At 43.4% G+C, this 19,260-nt stretch overlaps 2 protein-coding genes across 5 annotated transcripts in view; one reads left to right on the top strand and one right to left on the bottom strand.

Annotated features, from left to right (window-relative positions):
• Nucleotides 1–2,537: 2,537 nt before the first annotated feature.
• si:dkey-28a3.2 lies at nt 2,538–12,577 on the bottom strand. Of its 3 annotated transcripts, XM_034856692.1 has the most exons (8): nt 12,440–12,577; nt 9,664–10,767; nt 7,296–9,630; nt 5,231–5,929; nt 4,563–4,612; nt 4,409–4,470; nt 4,002–4,313; nt 2,538–2,911 (listed from the first exon to the last, which is right to left on the bottom strand). In XM_034856692.1, the coding sequence occupies exons 2-8, from the start codon at nt 10,599–10,601 to the stop codon at nt 2,895–2,897; spliced, it is 4,413 nt and encodes a 1,470-aa protein (XP_034712583.1). In that variant the 5' UTR covers nt 10,602–10,767; nt 12,440–12,577; the 3' UTR covers nt 2,538–2,894. The 3 variants fall into 3 exon arrangements, with proteins under 3 accessions (XP_034712583.1, XP_034712582.1, XP_034712581.1); XM_034856691.1 differs by having other exon boundaries at nt 7,296–10,767; nt 12,433–12,577; XM_034856690.1 differs by having other exon boundaries at nt 7,296–10,767.
• Nucleotides 12,578–13,985: 1,408 nt separating this feature from the next.
• The window catches only part of si:dkey-106g10.7 (uncharacterized protein C11orf95 homolog), an 8,010-nt gene continuing 2,735 nt past the window's right edge, over nt 13,986–19,260 (top strand). Inside the window, exons 1-3 of one of the 2 annotated variants that reach the window (XM_034856746.1) lie at nt 13,986–14,472; nt 16,431–16,943; nt 18,342–18,701. In XM_034856746.1, coding sequence (XP_034712637.1) covers nt 14,349–14,472; nt 16,431–16,943; nt 18,342–18,701 — 997 coding nt within the window. In that variant the 5' untranslated portion in view covers nt 13,986–14,348. The remainder of the gene's footprint in view (nt 14,473–16,430; nt 16,944–18,341; nt 18,702–19,260) is intronic. The other variant, XM_034856747.1, reaches the window with a different exon arrangement.

The raw sequence follows: 19,260 nt of genomic DNA, 5'->3' as shown, positions 1-19,260 counted from the left end.
AGAAAAATTTGGCATCTCATAACCACTTTAGTATGGAACATATTTACAGTGCAGAGGGTTGGTTCCCTGTTTTTCATCGCAGGGTGAAGCTGATATGAACTGCAGGAGGTTTTTATACACAGTTGAGAAATTTATACACAGTTGAGAAAGTTGTACAAAACGTCTCAATACAAAAAGTTGCCATCAAAGAACATATGTAAGGATCAGGGTTTGAAGATGAGCATGGTGCAGTTTCACATTTTAAAAATCCTGTGGAACAGTTCCAGACTGCCATGCAACAATCCAAAAACTAATGAACTAACAAGGGCATGGAAGCAAATTATCTTTATACAGACTGGTCAGCTCTACCAAATCAACTATAGTATAAATGTTGACAGGGAGGGGGGGGGGGGGGGGGGGGGGGGGGGGGGGGGGGGGGGGGGGGGGGGGGGGGGGGGGGGGGGGGGTTCTGATGATTTACTGTGTAATGTATTGCAACTATCAGATATCATTGGGTAAGTGTTGTTCACCTCTGACATTCTAATGCCTTTCCCCATTCTATGTATATGTTGAATTGTTTGTTTGACTTTGTTTGAGGAGTATTAATTCTCCGTTTGAAAGCAGTAGTTTGTCCCACAGTTGGCTTATCACCGATTAAGATTAGGATGGTCTCTGGCTACAAAGCATTACAAAAAACACAATAGTCTTTTTTACAAAAGAAAAGCTTGACTCATATGCAATAAAACCCACTCGTACTTCAGTGCACTCCCACATTTTGCTGATTCAGTCTTACTTGGCCCGGTATGACTAGTAGCTTATGGTGGCTAATGTTTCAATAGATATTCGCTGACATGTAACAGACATTGCTGAGTCACTGTATGAGCCTTCTCTATTTCTAGAGTTACACTATGATTTTCAAAAAGACGTGCAGATTCATTTCACCACGTTTTGGTGTGACCGGGCCTTAAAGCTACAGTGCGTAGTTTCTGCTGCCAACACTGTGAGCGAGACTACATGATACAGCCCTACGTGATCGCACATACGCCCCCAACCCTCCTCCACGCAGTTGCTAGTAGCCAAGGAGGACACGGAGGATTAAATAAACATGGACTCTTCAGAAGAGGTCATTATCTTCACTCGAGTTTCTGCGAGGTAAAGTCACCGGACGCCACCAATCTTCTGAACGTAGCCATGCTGAGAAATACAGAGAGAGTTGTTTGGAGCTGATGGTCCTAATTGGCTTTGTAGCAACTCATTTGGCCATGGCTTGTATGTAACAGACGTTCATTAAAATCAAAAATGTACACACTACAGCTTTAACTGTTATTATGTTACCCATAGTTAACTATGCAAACCTTATGGGAAAATCCAAACATTACTTTTACCTGTTGTATTTTCATGACCTTGCAGAGGATAAAGTATTTCTGATTCCAATTATAAAATGTTTGGCCACAGAGAAGAAGGTTGAATTAAATATTTCACAAGCTACTCTGGCCACTGCTTTACCCTGCCATGGATAGCGCAGTGAAGAAGGAGTGGAGCAGAGTGGCACAGTCTGGGGAAATATGGGATGTCACAATTGTTTCTGCACCAGAGAAACAGTTTATCATTCTGTCGCGGGATCACAAAAATGTTGAAATCATATTTGAAAATTGTTTTGCAGATACAACTTACTTCGGAGGTAAAAAAGAAAAAACATGTTTGATTTTTTCCATTTGCTTTGAGTAGGAAGACCAATGTGACAAGACAGAGTTACATGAAATAGTCTGGCATTGCCAGACCTTCCTCCACAGCGGTGCAAAGGAGAGTCTGGCTAGTCCACATAGCATTCTGGGATGGGAGAAAAGCGTGCTCTGGTTTATTGGCATTTCTTTAAACCAATCAATTATGTCTTGGATGGAGGTAAGCTCCTCACAGAGCCGCTGCAAAATAACCTGAGGAAGGAACTAGTTTTGGTGGAACGTGTGTCCGTCCAAAAGTTGTTTTAGTCGTGCAACAGAAAACTCAGATTGGACAGATGGTCTAGCTAGCTTTCAGGATTTACCCTGCAGAGATCTGAGGAGCAGGTAACCATAGTCCTGGGTAACAAACGCATAGACCGGAGTTTAATGCCAACACAAAGAAAGAGTGAGGAAATGGACACCAGCAGAATATCTTCCACTCCGGAACAATCCTGGAAGTGGAACGTCGTGGATTTGGACTACATGTGGAGTAGAGCTAGGTTGTAGCATGTCACCACTAAAAATTTGAATGTTTGACTTTGAGTTGTCTGGTCTTTGTAAATTATAGGAAACAACTCAATTGAGCATTTGGGAAAATTAGGGAAATTGTTGTCTTGTAATTGCCACTTGTTCAGCAAAAGTCTGTTTAAAGGAAGGGTTTTCTTATCCTATGATGGCCTACATGCTGTTTCCAGACCTTTTAACCAATTAAAATTAAAGTGTGGGGAAACACTGAATGCTTATGGTACGTTGAGGTTGAAAAACTGACAAATTTTTCCTAAAGGAAAAATTCAAAGCTTAGAGAAGTAGAGCAAGAATTTGAAAATTATGTCAATATTAGTTTGATGTGTGTTTATTACAGAGAGAGGTCCAGGATGCTTTAAGCCTAGCTTAGTACAAAGACTGCATTTCCCAGAATGTTGAAGATTTCCTTTAAATATTTCAAACAGTATTACAAAGTCTGAGTTGTCATAGTGTCAATGTAAAAAAAAAAATTCCATACTGGCTTTTTATAAACCCACATTACAACCCTGGTAGGAAATGAGGTAAAGCTGCTTTTCGGGGTGAATGCTCCACGTACAACATTCTCTTTCAAGGTGAAGGTAAACAAATTGCTAAAACTACAATAAATTAAAAAGACAAAGTGTTGGTTTTCTCTCCTGCTCGGTTCTCTTCGGTCCTCTCCTCTCTTCTTCAGTTCATGTGTGCTTCTGCAAAACAAGTCCAATAGGTTTAATAAATGGAATAAAAAATAATGTCAAAGTCTGAGGTGAATAAACAGCATACAAGGATTCTACCCAGAAGCTAGGCCAAGGGTAGCGCTAATCGCCCCCAACCTGAGGTCATGAGATCATTTATAGGATTAGAAAAACAAAAACAGCCTTCAGCGACATAGAATGAATGTAATTTTCCACAGTTTATTATTTGAAGCCAAAAAGATAGGGCATCACTGTGACATCCAAGTGGAGAAAAGTCATAAAGTTAGCAAAGTTACTCCAAACATGGCCACACGGAATATGTAGATGTAGAATTCCGCAGAAATTAGTTGATTTTACACAAATGAATGATTAAAAGGTTCCATATAGTGAAAACATTTTTTTTGGGTGGCAGTAGCTGAGTCTGTGGGGAGTTGGGTTGGGAATTCCAGTTCACCTTCTGAGCACTGCCAAGGTGCTCTTGTGTATTTTACGATGCTAAAATGACCCTATATTTACATGGAGTCTGGTGGCTTTAGAGAGCACAGATGTTTTTATGTTTGGAAGGAAAAAAAAAACCTTGACCTCCTTAGAAATCCTTTCTATAATATTGTTGACACTTATTAATAAGATATTAATCTGAGCCTGTCAGTGGCAAAATGAGCCCTTTTGTGAACGTAAATACAAGCTGCACAATTGCCCTATTAATGTACATTGGAGCTTGTTTCGCCGCTGCCAACCGATGAAATCACACTCAATACTGGACCAATGTCAAAGATTGTTGTTCCATCAGTCACTTAGACACAAAAACATAGCAAAATAGGGGCCAGCTTAAAAAAAAAACGGTAGATACCTTTTAAGCAAGGATGTGCTTTTTTGCTTATGAATTCAACTTTTCATTCTTAAAAAAGGAAAATGTGTTATTTCTTCTTCAAAAGGTACACAGTGTCCCTCAGTCAGACTGAGGTACTTTCCGCTGGACTACTACCAGCACAGCAAAATGTTGTTCACTAATTACGTCAGTCATCCTTTCACTTGTTGAACCAACAAACATATCAAACATTACGTCGGCATCTACCTTGCCTTCTCTGCAGTCATACTGTACCTGCCAGGGTGTCGCTGTGTTGTTGGAGCTGGCTGGTGAAGAAGCGTTCTCGCTGGGACACCTGCTCGTCCCAGGCCTCCAGTATTTGCTGCTGCTCCCTGGGCTCCAGGCTCAGGGTGTCTGGGTGAGCCTCATCGATGTGGGCCATGACTCCCTCCAGGCTGTGAGAGTACTGCAGGTCCCCACACACCATGCACACCAGCAGCTGGTTGAGCGGGTCGTAGTCCATGAGGTAGCGGTTCCTCCAAACAGCGTCTGGGACAGGACCATCCTCGTCGGTAGTATTCTCGTAGTCAGCGAACAGAAGCTCCTCTGAACAGACGGTTGAAAGAGAAAACGTTTTGTTCCATCTTCTCCGTCCTAAAGTGCATTCCTTTAAGTTTAAAGTGACAGAGTTGATACGTTACCTTCTGCTGGGGCTGTGTAACTTGCGAATGAGTAGGAACCTGGGTCAATGTCCTCTGAAGTGCTGTAAAAGAGATTAAATAGTTACGTTCGGTATTATCCCACATCTAACTGGTAGCTAAACTGATTTCCTGTCAATTATACACAATTTCCCACCTCATTAGATGGTCTGACTCCTCAGAGGAGCTCACCCACGGACCAGACTCCTACAGGGATTAGTCAGAGAGAGAAAGAAAATAAAATCTGGATTTGAGCAAAAATTAAAGATTGTAATAAACAAACATATGCTTGAATCAAACCATGCATGATTCGGGAACAGACGTGAACCCGCAAATACAATATTTATTATGCAATGATCTTCCACTTTTCAATCAGTCTGTCAGCTGAGAGGTGTTTTATTATGACTGGTGTGTGTTCTCCATCATTTAACCCTTCTGTTGTCCTCTGGTTAAATCTGATCCATTTTCAAAGTTTCTATATCAGAAATTTGTTTTGTTTTTTTCAACCAAATTGTCAAATAATAACGCTCTTCACAAGCAAAATAAATTATCAGTTCACAAATTTCATTGGATTTGGGTGTTTTATTCAATTTATAGCATTTCAAAAAATAACTGGTAAAAGAACATTGATAAAGAAGTCCTAAAAAGTTTTAAAACATCGGAAAATAAATGAGAAACACGTAAAAAAGCGTAGAAAAAAAACATTTTTCTTTTAAATTTTGACCCAGAAAAATAAAAGTTGCATGGTCGACGGGAAGACAACACAAGGGTTAATATGACCATAATTAGACAGAGAGCCATTGAAACACGTTGTGCAGCTCTTACCTGTGTTTGCAGGTCCTGAGCAGGCAGGATGGGCTTCAAGTTAGGGGGGGCTCTCCGTGGGGTGAGTCCCTTGTCCCGGATGGCCTTCCTGGCTCTTTGCTCCTTCTTTTTTATCCTCCAGTACTCCCGCTTCCTCCTCAAAAAGTCCTCCTCAGACTCTCCTGGGATGGGCTTTGGTGGGACCAGGGTGGTTACAGATGCCAGATTGGTGAGAGGTTGGATCATCTGTGTGCGGCTCGGAAGTTGAGCACAAGGGGTTTTGATTGGACTGAGGGGGGAACTGGGAGTTTGAGAGGGATCAATGGGTTGCAGGTTGATGCTGGACAGTGGGTTGTCTGGTGGCTTCAGAGTGGGGAGGGAGGGGGTTGAGCCTACATCTGTGCTTTTAGACATCCACTTTTGTGAACCCGGCATGGCTTGCTGCTGATTAACGTGAGCTCCGGGAAAGTTAGACACCATCTGTGAAAGCCCAACGTTCATGTGGCTCTGCTCACTTCTGGGTGAACAGGAGACACTGGTGACGGGCAATTTGACCTGGAGTGTGTCAGGTGACTGTTCGGCATTACAAGTTGTAGGGCTGACGACCAGCACGGTGGGGACGCGGGTCACCGTGGACAGGGAAGAAATGGATGGCCTGGGTTGGACGGCTGGCTTTGCTGGAGGATTTACACCCTTAACAGTGTTGATCATAATGGGAGCCTGAAAGACAGCATCACAACATGAACATATCATTAATCTCAGTTTTTCACAAGTGAACATAATGAAACACAGCAGTCATGCAATACTCTTTCTGAAACATGCACATATGTGTTGCCCCTAGCTTTAAGTAGGCCCCTCTAGTCACTCTCTCTATTTTTGCTGTTCAAGTGTCAAATGCCAGACAGAGGTGTGCAGTATAATGACTCAGGTTTCAGCTGGAGAGGGCACTGGTCATACCTACAAACCTGAACTCTTTATGCTTACTAACAAGTCGAATAGCACAGGAGCTGGTATCTTGGATTCAGTATAATCAGGGTTCATATCAATCAGTAGTAATGGTTTTATTTAACGGTCACCCACAACTCTGGTTACAAACGTGTTTGTTTTCCTCTAAGTTAGCTTGCCGTTTAATTTAATTAATGATAATTTAATATGCCAACAAACTGAACATTCTTACTCATATTCCTACAGTAGTTAGTGAAAATTGCAGCTAGCCGCTGTTATTTAAATGTCTTTCACAGCTAAAACAAGTTCCTGGGGTTCTCTGTCCATTGCCTGACCTAAATGGGTAACTCCTACTGTACTGGCTAGCGACTTTTGAATAGCGTGGAATTGTAACAAAGGCTGATTAGCATACTGTTAGCATTGACAAACAACATATCGTATGAGTCACCGCCACATCCTATTGTGAAAGTCTCATCTTTTTTGCTGCTGTCAAAAACAAGAAGAGCACAGAATGCGTAGCATTCAAGTGGTCTAAGGGTTGAGATCACTGTTGCTAGGTGACTAACAAGAAAAACAGACATTGTTGTGTTCCTTTTTTTTTAAGTTAAGGATTTTGTGTTGTCGACGTTTCAGAGTCTTGCTAGGAAAATGAAAAGCGTATTCAACAAAAGTAATTATTAACAACAATGTCAAAAGTAACTCCGACGGGCTTTTAAAAAACAGAACTTTGAGCTTTAGAAACATTTCAGGCTGCTTTGGAAAGGAGTCTTCTCATAAATCCAATCAACCTTTAAGACTTGTTAAAATTCAAATGCTGTACTAACATTTGACAAAAAAAAATCTTGGTATCATGTTTTAGCTTTTCAGAAAGAGAGGTGGAACAAGTGCACATGCTAATGCAATAGAAGCTAGCTAGCAAAGCGAGGACGACTTTAGCTCTGTACAGTCCTTGATCGTTGCTTCTTTTCAACTTTGACTCTCTCCAAGACTGAAATAAATGCAAAACACTGCTGTATCAAGCTAGCATGTTAAATATTAGCTACTTATTACAATATTGGCCATTTGTTACATTGCAACAATGTATCAGCATCTACATGTTACAGTTGGTACAAGCGTAACATTTTTCCATGTGTCCCATCACCTGAATGTTTCTCTGTGAAAAGCGGCCGCTGCATTCTCCCTGTCTTTCTTTCTGCCTGGCTCTTAATCTAGACCTCTGCTGCCTCTTCATCAGCTTCCAGTACTCTCTCTTCCTCTGCAGGCTGATCCCACCGCTGTGCCCGGTCACCACACTGTTGTACACCGAGTTGCTGTTTTGGCATGCTTCTTGTGCCTGACATGGTTGTTCGCAGTGTTGTCTCTGTGGTTGTAATTGATCCACGGGTAGGTGATGTAGCTTTGGCGGCTCTGGGGAACAGCAGCTTTGATGGCCTGCTTTTTTGTTGCGAAGCCTCTGGGTTCTGCGTGGTGAAGATAGGCTGTCAGAGGCTTCCATGGAGGGGTTTACGACACATTTTGAAAGGGTTTGGGATGAGTTCTCACAAGTGGGATGCAGGACTGCCTCGTTGGAGGCGGAAAGAGGTGGAAGTGTCTCGCTACTTTGGGATGAGTCCTTCAGTTGAGGGCTTGGTGGACCAGCTGGTAACAAGGCATCAGTATCTGTCTGCCGGCTTTTTATCTCCAATTCCAAGTCAGCAGCAAAAGGAGCCACCTCATTCTGAGGTAAATTTGTCTGTATCTCTTGCTCTGATGTCTCTTCCGTTGACTCTGTTTTAATGCCGGTCTGCACACTTTTACACTCTTTCACTGTGCTAAGTGATTCTTCCAGGAGTTTCTTCATGGAGGCCACGGCTAGCAGAGTGGTAGCTTGGCTGTCTGTATTCAGAGCTATGTCAGGCTCTGGCTGAGACGCTGGAGGTGGTGATGGGGAGGTTGGGGGTTTGATATCTGGACAGATGGCTTGTTCTGGTTGAGAATGTGGGTCAACTGCTGGCATAGACTCACCCTGTTGTTTTATCTCATTTGCATGTGGTGTAAGCGGCACACAGTTTATGGGGAGAAATTGTGCATTTCCTGAATGGTTAGTAGGACTTCTTCCTCGTGGTACAGTGCTTCCTGCCATTTGCTTCTGGGCTTTTCTCCTCTGTAGAGTCGCATTTGCCCTCGCTAGTGAGACACCCTGCCTCAATCGAGCAGCACGAGCTGCTCGCTGCTCACGTTTCTTTATCCTCCAGTATTCCCTCTTTTTTGCCATCCTCTCCTCCTCTGTCAACCCTGGATCCAGAGAGAGTGCCGCCAGTGACGGCGCACTATTTGAGATGGCCATTTTCATGACACAGCCACCGAGATTCGACCCTGCTGTCGATCCTCCAGGAACAGGATTTTGAGGGGGTTGAGGATGACTGAGAGTGAGCTGACTTACAGTTTGGATTGCTAACTTGTGTAAATTAGGACTAGTTGTGCTTTCAATTTGAGTCCTTGGTCTGACTGACAGCAGTCTTGGAGGTTTGTTGACTGACTGTCCAGCAAAAGGAAGAGAGACTTTCACCTGCGTGGGGTGGAGGGGAGGGGGAAGCTGGGTTGCATGAATGGATGTACAACCTCTCTGTTTACTGTTGGGTTGATGCTGAGGTTGTGTAATGGGGGTATTATTAGAAACTGCATGACAGTCTTCTTCACTTGTGTGTGCTGCTGTGTTATGATCTGTAGGATCCTGGGGAATGTTAATGGTCACTGTCCCATCCTCTTTGATGAACCCGCCAATGGTCTCAGAGGCGTGGGTATGGGTGCTTCCTGCTGATTGGGCCAGTGCTCTGGCCCTCCTCATGTCCTCTAAGATTTTCTGGTAACGTTTCACTCTTCGCATCAGAGAGTCCCTCTCCTTCAACCGAGCTTTCACCTCCATTGACAGCTTAGCTCGCTGTTCGCGCTTTTTGACCCGCCAATACTCTCGCCGTTTGGCTATTATTTGCTCAGGTGTGTCGTTAGGGTCAATTTTGGGCATATTTCTGGTACCAAAGACTGAAGTAAGAAACGGGGATTTGCATCTCATGTTTCTTTGATTCAGGAAATTCTTCTGGGCTTCAATGTATCTCTGTCTAGGGGTTTTACATCGTGCAAACCCTCTGGAAACATTGGAAAGATGTACATAACTTGGGAGCTTTCTCTGTGACTCCCCTAACTTTCTCATAGAAAAAGCCCCACATGTGATGGCTGTCTGCGGTGTCCTTTGTGGAGTTTGTACTTTTATCTGACCTGCATGCAGGTTGACTGTAGTTAAACTTGCTGCCCCACTTTGTAGGTCATCATTTCCCCTTTTGGTGGATATAAATGAAGTTTTGACCCAAGGAGAACACTGCTTCTGGCCTGCTCCTCTCAAAAATGACTGAGACGGAACATGCTGAAGAATTGTGCCGCCCACAAGTCCTGGTTTTTGTGCTGTTTGCCTCTGTAAAGTCATCTCTGCACTTTGCATCCTTTCTCTGGCATTAGCCGTCCGAGCTGCGAGCTTGGCCCTCTGCTCTCGCTTTTTGATCCGCCAATGCTCTCTGCGCTTGGCTGCTCTCTGCTCTTCTGACTCTAGGGAAGACTGTGAGTTGCTAAAACCTTTAGCCCTCTGCAGGATGACCAAGGCACTCTTTGTTCCACTTTGAGGTGTTGTGTTTGCTGTTTCCCCCTCTGTCTTAAAAGAAACCGGGACACATGGAGAAGACACATGAATCATGCCTGTGGACACATTGGTGGATAAGAGTTTGGGCTGATGTTGTGCCTTATGTTGTGTTTTGGGGACCGATGACCCCTGCATAGACACACACGGCCGAGGTGTGGTTTTAGCAGAGCTGCCATTAGTGGTTCTGGTCATCCTGACTGGAGGCACTGAGGAACAGGTGTTAAGCTGGGTTCCAATGGGTGTGAGTGAGGTAACGGCTCTTCTCACAGCACCCCTCGCTGTTAGGCATTTCACTGTGGCCGCGTTGCCCCTCGAAGCTTTGGCTGAGATGGAACATGATGCTGGCATCTGAGGCAAGACTTTGTTGAGTTTCATTGTCTGGAGCCACTTCTCCTTTTGGTTTTCAGTGGCTTCAACTGACCTACCCCCAAATGCATTTCCACTCTGTGATGCAGGAGAAACATTGACTGTTTTGTATGAGTCATTATTACTCTGCAAAGGAGAAGAGAAAGAAGCAAAAGAGCCGGATAAAGTGGAATTAACCACTGCTGGGGCATGTAGATGTCGGAGCTTTCCCCCTTGACTGTGTTGTGCTGACTTTCCTCTGCGCTCTGTCAGTCGGGCCCTCTGCTCTCGTTTCTTGATTCTCCAGTATTGTCTCTTTTGGGTGAGGGTGGCATCATCATATTCTGACGCAGGCCGGTAGCGGTGAGACGTTGAACCACTTTTATCTTTTGTAGTTGGCATCGCCAGCTCGGACAGCCCATCCGTTCTCATCCAACTGGTCGGCTCTTTCTTGTCGCCCTTATTCAATTCATCCCGAGACTAGAATCCTCACTGCCATTAACATCCATGGCACCCTCCTATATGATGCAGCAGTAGGTGCTTTGCTCTACGGAGCTGCTGCCAAATCTCCTAAACATCACATCGGTATGAAGATGTCCTGAGGAACAGAAAACAAGCCTTAGTTGCATCTTACTTTGTAATAAACCTGACAATGATATCTATCAAGACGCTTTACACTCAGTGGCTACTTTATTAGGTACACCTGTGCAAACAAATCAATCCCATACAACAGCTCAGCCTTGCTATGATGATAAGGCTCAGGTTTTTGTTCTTGTTGTCAGAGAGGTGTATTAAGTCAACTGACTACTCTGTGGCCACTTTATTAGGTACACCTTTACAGTCAAAACTCACATCATTGACATAAATTCTACCTTTAGTAAGATTATAATGTTCCGTCTATGTTGACACTGTCGGAAAGCTGTTACAACTTTATACTATTGTTTTCATTTTCGATTAGTGGGCCAAGGATTTCCTTGATTAAATGGTTTGGTCTATAAAATGTTGGATATTTTATCAAAGCAAAAATGCCCATTACAATTAACGCCAACATATTTAAAGTCTTGTTTAGTTTGACCAACAAAACCATACCATTTTAAGTATGCAGTACGTAAAATGATCTTTAGAATTATTGCAGATTCATTTCTGTCAGTAAACTAATCAATGAATTGACTTATCATATAAGCTCTCTTAAAAACATGAAGTGGGGAAGAATATTAGAACCACATTTCAACAAAGCAGTGCAGTAAAAAAAGCAATAATAATAAACATATGTGAAAGTGAAAGTGAAATTTACTGCGTCTTGTGTAAAAACATCAATCTAACGTGTGAATATTTCAGATGTGATTAAATTCCTATTTAAGCACATGTGATGTATTCACACGATAAAGCCATATGGCTTTCGTACAGATCACACTTGAAATCTAAGACAACATATGAAAACACCAGTTAATGATTTTTATATCACATGTGAAATCATGTGATGAATACACAAGTCATGCAAAATATTTCAGATTAATGGATTCACAAAGCCTAGCTATGTGGTTTAGGACATTTCACTTGTGAGAACATTCATTTCACTTGTTCTGTAACTTTACTCTTATGCATATTCACCGTTTCTGTACTAAAAGGAAAAATAATGTTGGACTCAGTGGAAAGGGGAACAATTCCATTGACGCTTGTTTATGAAATAGGCTACATGCTAATCAAAGACAATGCATATGAACTAAGACGCCCATCGTCTTTCTCACAACACGATTTACACGTGAGCACATCTTAGTTGTCTTAGCACTTAAATGTAGTACATCATATTAAACATTCCGTCATCCCAAAGCATATTTGGTGATATAAACGCGTTGCGTAGCCTCCATGTATGTAACAATGTGTTAGCTAGCTAGCTACAGGAACTAGGAAGGAAGCATAGTGACACTGTCCCTTTAAACCTGTCCCTTTCTATCACAAATTATATCTGTCGAGAGCCATTTTTATTCTTTATTCTGCTTCTAGTTGACTGTAAACGTAGCGAAGCAACCCAGCGGAAGCGAAATTACCAAATACATCAAAAAGCGCGGTAACAAATTGCCACATTCCGGCGTAAACCGTGCCTAAAACGCTGTCTCTCAGCGGCACAATGGACAAGATGTTCCTCCTCTTGTCCACACGGACGGGCGCCTGTCTGCTGCCTGTCTAAAAGAAGCGAGAAACCCCGCCAATTACAGTCGTAAAGCAGGAAGCTTGATAACATGTGAAAGAAAGACATGCATACCAGATACCTTTTAGTTACACCTAACTTTCCGGGACAGTTTTTGTGAACGTTTTTTGGACAGATACGTTGCCAGGACACTGCAGCTACTTTCCACCAGCCAGCCGTGCACTGAGGCTGCCTTGACAACGCTGAAAAGTACCAGGATGTGGGACGTGTTTGCGTGTGCGCGCGCGCGTTTACTCTATGGCGTGGACACAGAGAGACAGTACAACGCCCCCTCCTTTAAAACCTGAGGCCGTTAAGAAAGTGTATGGAAAAGAATTCAACTAAATTATGGCTACGAGCTAAAACGTCCATGAGTCACAACATCAGACTGAGTGGCTGCCAATTAGGCCTAACCTTATTTGTCATTACAAGATTTAGTCAAATTTGGGACAGAACACACAAATTCCATAACCAATCAAATGAACATTCAATGAGAATGCACAGAGATTAGGCTACATAAAGCTTGCAAGAACATGTAGCCCCTTCCAACTTGGAACAGCTTGACAAAGGTCCATTGATTTATTGTCTTTTTCTACAGATGACCTCAATTTAGGTGCAGAACCATCTGGCATGGCTACAGTGTGGTTTGTGGTTTATATCATATGCACAATGATCAAGTTTGTATCATTAATAGGCACGTTTTATTTAAAAAAAATAGTACTTGTACCAGTGGTAGTACACTTGTAAGCAGTAGTAGTAAAAAATAAAACATTTTAAAACTATCATTTTCAACATCGATTTCAAGAGAGGATTGGGCTCCAATGTCCAACAACATTACAATGTTTTAATTTCAGTATAATTTGAATAGCTACATATAACATCAAATAGGAAGGGGGGGGGGTCAACAACACCTAACAACAGAATGTTTTGATTTAAATACAACCAAAGGCAACACATAACACTAAAGGAGGAAATGATTGATTAGACTCGAAACGCAACTATTTTTAAAGCAAATTGTGCCACAAATAGGTACCGTACGTTCCAGCTTCTCGCACATGTGCTGCTTTTCTTGGTATTCTGTGATAGCAGACTAAATATTTCTGGTTTTTGACTAGCCTATTGTTCAGAATAAACCGGCTATTTAAATGTGTCAGCTGGGCGCTTTACCAAACAATAGCCTAAATTGATTATTTAAGCAAATACTGGCAAAATTAGTCAATAATAAGAAACTTGTTAATTTCAGTCCTATGTATAATAGCGTATTCTCTGGTATAGACACACAATGTAATTTGTTAAAAACAAGACTAAACACAGGATTGTATGTAAAAGAGGAGGAAAAAAAGTAGGCTACGGGGTCCCCGGCACAAAATATAATGAGCCTGAGCATGGGGCCCTGATTTGCACTGGACCTGCCTCGAGTTTTAACCTATGCTTTACCGAACCAAACCGCCTCTATTATCGCATGATTTTGTGAGAACAACAGCATTAGTATTAGCAGCTTATCAGTATTAGCGCCTGCTGCTCCGTTTGCTCCCCCACCCCCGGGGTGGGTGTGCATTGTCGACGCTGCTACTGTCTCTTTAAATTTACCCAGGAGCCCCTTAAGGAGCCCCAGGGGCCCCTAGTCCGGCTCCCCACCCTGAAGACAAGCAAGAGCCTTAAAATACATTACTAGAGGCCTGCGCTGAGGCGCTCCCACACAGCGCAGGACGGAGGAACGGGCTCTATTCGCCGGCGGAATACATGATTGTGTGATTATATGAAAAGTTAACTTGGCTCCCGTGCGGGGCGCGTGGGGGGACATCGTAGAGCACGGGCTCCTCAGCGATGGGCTCGTTATAGAGCGCCTGCCAGATGCGTGTCGAACGGCGGTGTGAACATGTCACTGTTGTAACATGCTGTTGTTAGTGTGACATGTCCCGCTTCAGCGCTGCGATACATTGAAGGAAGGAGGAACACTAGCCACTATTAAAACAGCGGGCAGGCCAGTGATGGAAGAGAAAGAATCGGGGGAAAGCGAGCCTGTGGACCTCCGGTGTGCCGAGCAGCCTGAGCTGCTCTCATTAATAATAAGCGGAGAGGAGGAAGCGACGCAAGAGGAGAGTGACTTGGGAGGTAAAGAAAAAAAAAACCGTGTTATTATTGTGTGTGTTTCTCGCCGCGAAGTGGGATTGCGTGGCTGTCACAGCCACGGCCATTGTCAGACAGCCAGTTAATCCGTGTCAGGGACAATGCCATGGAGCAGCATGGCCCCTCCGTCTCTGTGGCTCCTATAAACAAAGGCTCAACAGCACGCAGGCAGGCGGACCGAGACACACAGCTGCCACCCAGTGGACAGCGGCGGCACAGGCCGCCTCATAATAGCCTACCAATGAGTAAACAATAATAAAATGGGTTATTGGAATAAATAGCCCCTATTAGATAATACGTTACATGATCATTCCTTCACGTAGCACATAAAACAGTAGCTTATAGCCTACAAACAAGAGTGCTAAAAATCAAACTGGGAAATCTTTGAGCTGCAGCTCTCAGCTAGCCCATCACGACCCAAACAATGACAGCTTAAACTGATGAGAACATCTCTCATTTATTTACAACAGGTTACCTTCTCTGATCCTCATGATGCCATTTAAATCAAGAGAGACTTATGTACAAACTACCTGTGTATGAAATCATAGACAGAATAAACACAAAGTTTACATACACCGTAATACTACACAATTTGGTCAGAACACAGATATTATAGCCTGGCCAATACCGATTTTTGTGGCCAGTATCAAAGTTATGTAAAATAGCCGATTATTTTTCTTAATATAACCCCTTAGCAGAAAAAGAGACCCCCTACTATTGGTACATAGATTGTATTTAATGTAGTAGGACAGCCTAAAGCCTTTACACATACCTTTTTGTGGAGAATTTATTTCCAAGCTTTTAAAATAAATAAAAATGTATTATAGCCTACATCATATTTTAATGATAACATGTGGCACAGTAAATCCTGAAGTTTCACAATGGCTACCTTAGCTGTAGGCCAGTAAGCCTATCAGCAATGTTGTGTAATGTATATTTTCACACACATTTTATTTATTTATTTGAAACCATCAAACAATCATTTGGCGGCCCCCCCATGCAGAAACTCTTAGGACCCCTTAGGGTTCCCCGACCTCTGATATAAGCACAAAACATGATGGAGCCTGTATGTGGCTTGTGAACAAGAAATGTACTGAGAGGAACATTTTCACTTACAGCCTGATGATACCTAACAACACAGCAATATGACTCCAGTCAGATCCACAGACAGGTTTACAGATTTGTCAGAAATGAACAAGTGGAATCCGCCGTCCCTATTATTGAGATATTAACATGTGCCTATATATATTTAGCTGGGCATAAACATGTCTAAAGACACCACACTAGAGCTACCCCCTCCTAGTCATTGAAGATTTTTAAGTCGATTAGTCATTTTTTATCCTTTTTTCCTGCTGAATGACAAATCTCTGGTAAACACAAGATTGAAAGTTTACATTTTGACATGATTCCTCGGGGGGGGGGAAACTCAGTTTTACAGATGTGTCGATTAAATCAACTCATGGTTTTCCTGCATAGAGGTATGTTTGTCACCCCCCCAAACAGTTTTTAGCCAGCCCCAATGGAAAGTCACTAGCATCAAAATGATAAGAATTGAGTATAAAAAATTGCAATGCAAATCTTCTCTAAATGTGTTTAAGAGCAATTTACCAAATTTTGAACAAGCTGAACATTAACTTGAACATGAGAGCTTTATCTCCCGAGTCGGGCTACAAAGGAGTCTCCCGGGATACATTTAAATATTAATATTGCTTTTTTAAGCAGTTTTGTTAATATGGGTTTTATTTACCCCAACATAATGTACATTTTGATTTTGAAATTGTCAGTAATAACACAAAAGGCCCATTCTGATCCAGGAAAAACCCTGTCGACTAATCAATTAGTGGAGATAATCTTACAAGTTTTAATCAACTAAGATTTCCTTTAATCGAGATTTGCGCTACACCAAACCACGACTGATCTCTTTTCTCTCTTGTTTTGGTCAGAAGAGGACGGTCTTGCCAATGGCCACGGTGAGGAGGAATCAGAGGCTGGCATGGACACACCTGTCCGGTCTCCATGCACCAGCTACTGGAACATCACAGAGGGGCCGGACCACCCACTGCTCTCCCCGGCCCCCGGACCCTCTGGACGTAAACCCAGGGTCCAGAGGGCCTCGCGTCCAGGCCTGAGCCGGATCCCAGGGCGCGACCACCGCCGCTACTACCACGAGTACTGGCGCAGCGAGTACCTGATGGACTTTGACCCCCAGCGGCACGGCATGATCTGCATGGTGTGCGGCAGCTCGCTGGCTACCCTGAAGCTCAGCACCATCAAGAGGCACATCCGACAGAAGCATCCTGACTCCCTGCTGTGGAGCGCCGCCGACAAGGAGGTGATCCGCTCAGGGTGGGAGAGCCACCTAAGCCTGGGGGGGGGTGAGAGGCCATACAGCTCTGCTGCTAGACCTTCACCTCAGGAAGAAGAGGAGCAGCTAGACTCAGAGCAACATGCCGCCGGTGGGTAGGACTCTTGGCAAGAAGTTTTGAAATCGCACACTTGGTGGCAGTATTAGTTTATGTCTTGGCGTGGTGGTGTGTAAGGTAGCCTAGATTATATATTTTCCATGACATTCACCAAATAGAATCATGTTTAAAGTTTGGACTATGGTAGTATGTTACACCCTTTTCACATGTAAAACAAATAACAATAGCTTCACTTGCACTAAAATAAAAAGCCCAAAACAATTATAAAATGATACTGTGTTCATGTACTTTTGGAATCTGACATCTGAGATTTCCAACTCGACTGTTTAACAACACTTAAACAATACTATATGTAGCCAGGAGTCTTGTAGTCCACTCAAAAGTGATAACGTTGGCATTGGTAAAGCCTGTGTCCACAAAGTAAAGCAGGGCAGTAGCCAGGATCTATAAGTGTACCCCCCCCCCCACCTTTAACCTTGTTACCTTATCTGAGCTGTAAACAGAAGAGGTGGTAATGTCTCTTTGACCTATAGTGACTTCATATTTATGCCTCTGCCCCAGTGATCAATTTTCAGGTTGTCTGTCTGTCCATCATCCGTCCGTCTGCCTGTCCCTTTCTCCTGAACATGATTTCTCAGGAAAGCCTTGGTGGAATTTCTTCACATTTGGGACAAAAAACGTCAAGTTGGACTCAAAGACGAAGTGATTAGATTTTGGTGGTCAAAGTTCACCTCACAAACAACATTTTTGACCACAACTTGAGACTTACTACACTAATTATGACAAAACTTAACACAAGTGTCTAATAGATGAGGATGATGTGTTGACATTTCTTCCCCAAAAAGTTAAAGGTCAAATTCACTGTGATATCTAAATGTTCTGCACAAACATTTCTGGCCATTACTCAACACCATCACTCTGGAAGAGAAGGGGAGACATTTGGTTGGACACTGAATTGATACAGATACCTCTCGTGCCCACCATGAAACTGTGGTGACTGTTTGAATCTTCTGTGCTGCCGCGTTGACGATGTGTGTGAAGCATCCACATTTCGGAGAAAAATTACACTTAATATCTTTGTGATAAATTGCTTTGAAGTTTTTACTACATGCATTATGAGTTTGATCAAAAATGGATGTAAACGGCAACTTGACTTAAGGAGTGATACAACCGCAAGGCGGGAATTCTAGTTTAGCTATGAAGCTTTTCAGACGGACATATAGTGGGGAATGCCTCAGTTATTCTGGTTCCAGTAACATGTAAGCCGAGTGGACCTATATTGAATAAAAATACGTATCTAAAATAACATGGAAAAGCCGCTGTAAGTAGAATTTGAAATTTTCACCATGAAGAAAACAGTGGCCAACAGCGATGATACCCAAGAAGGACCTTGTTATTAATGTTGTTTTGTGTCATATTTTCCAAATACAGCAGAACCCTCGGAGCCTGTGACACCCCAGGAGCAGCCCCGACAACCTCCCAGTCTGTCTCCCCGCTCTGAGGAAGGTGAAGCCCCCCAGCCCCAACAGGAGGAGCAGGACGTCCCGGGGCCCTCGGCCCAGACCCTTGAACGCTATCTGAACGACTCGCTGCACGCCTGGTTCCGCCAGGAGTTCCTGATGGAGTACGAGGCGGAGGCAGGCCGGCTGCTGTGCATGGTGTGTGGAGGCGAACTGCCCTCGCTGCACCTGGACCACATCAAGAGCCACGTGCTGGACACCCACCCCAACTCGTTGGTCTACAGCTCCGAGGAGAAGCACTGCATCCTGCAGGCCTGGGCTCAGACTCACGGTAAGAACAGAAGGCACACAGAACACTTCACTCAAGAGAGAGTCCCCAGAATAGGCATTTGATGCTTTGGTGGAAAGAGTTGGATTCAACTCGAACACAGTCGAATCTTTGCAGCGCCATAGAGTCCAGTTCAGACCAAAGATTCTGGACGAGACGAGTGTAGACTTTCTGAAAGCTGCCAGTGTACACCAATGCGAGACAAGACAGTGTATCATCTTAATAGCACGACAACTCTCGATATGCTTTGTTGCTAACTACAATTTTAACGTGGATAACTCTGGTGATAGTGAGATACTTTCTACAGCGGCATTTTTAGTGACGAAATGGTGAAAGACCTTTTTATTTCTCTGATTCACTGCTTCAGCCGCTCTCTAGGTTGCTCCATACACTGTTCTTACAGGGGCTCGTTGAGCCTCCGGGCCGGTTCAGACCACTGCAGCTATTCCTTGCAACGTTCTCATGTTTGTCTCATCACAAATCCTTGAAGCTTTCAATAAATCTTTTAAAACTGGGTAAATAAATCCAACTGCCCCATGACAGATTTAAGTTTCACTTTTCA

The sequence above is a fragment of the Etheostoma cragini genome, chromosome 19 (genome assembly GCF_013103735.1).
Source record: "Etheostoma cragini isolate CJK2018 chromosome 19, CSU_Ecrag_1.0, whole genome shotgun sequence".
Taxonomy (NCBI): domain Eukaryota; kingdom Metazoa; phylum Chordata; class Actinopteri; order Perciformes; family Percidae; genus Etheostoma; species Etheostoma cragini.
This window is presented reverse-complemented; position numbering and strand designations above follow the sequence as displayed.

What these genes read in the sequence shown, in the direction of transcription:
- si:dkey-28a3.2 (XM_034856691.1), bottom strand. Translation starts at nt 10,601, where the DNA reads ATGAGAACGGATGGGCTGTCCGAGCTGGCGATGCCAACTACAAAAGAT. An exon ending in GAGTCAGACCATCTAATGAG is followed by an intron (nt 4,471 to 4,562) that starts GTGGGAAATTGT and finishes TCTCTTTTACAG; the next exon opens with CACTTCAGAGGACATTGACC. An exon ending in TTACACAGCCCCAGCAGAAG is followed by an intron (nt 4,314 to 4,408) that starts GTAACGTATCAA and finishes CCGTCTGTTCAG; the next exon opens with AGGAGCTTCTGTTCGCTGAC.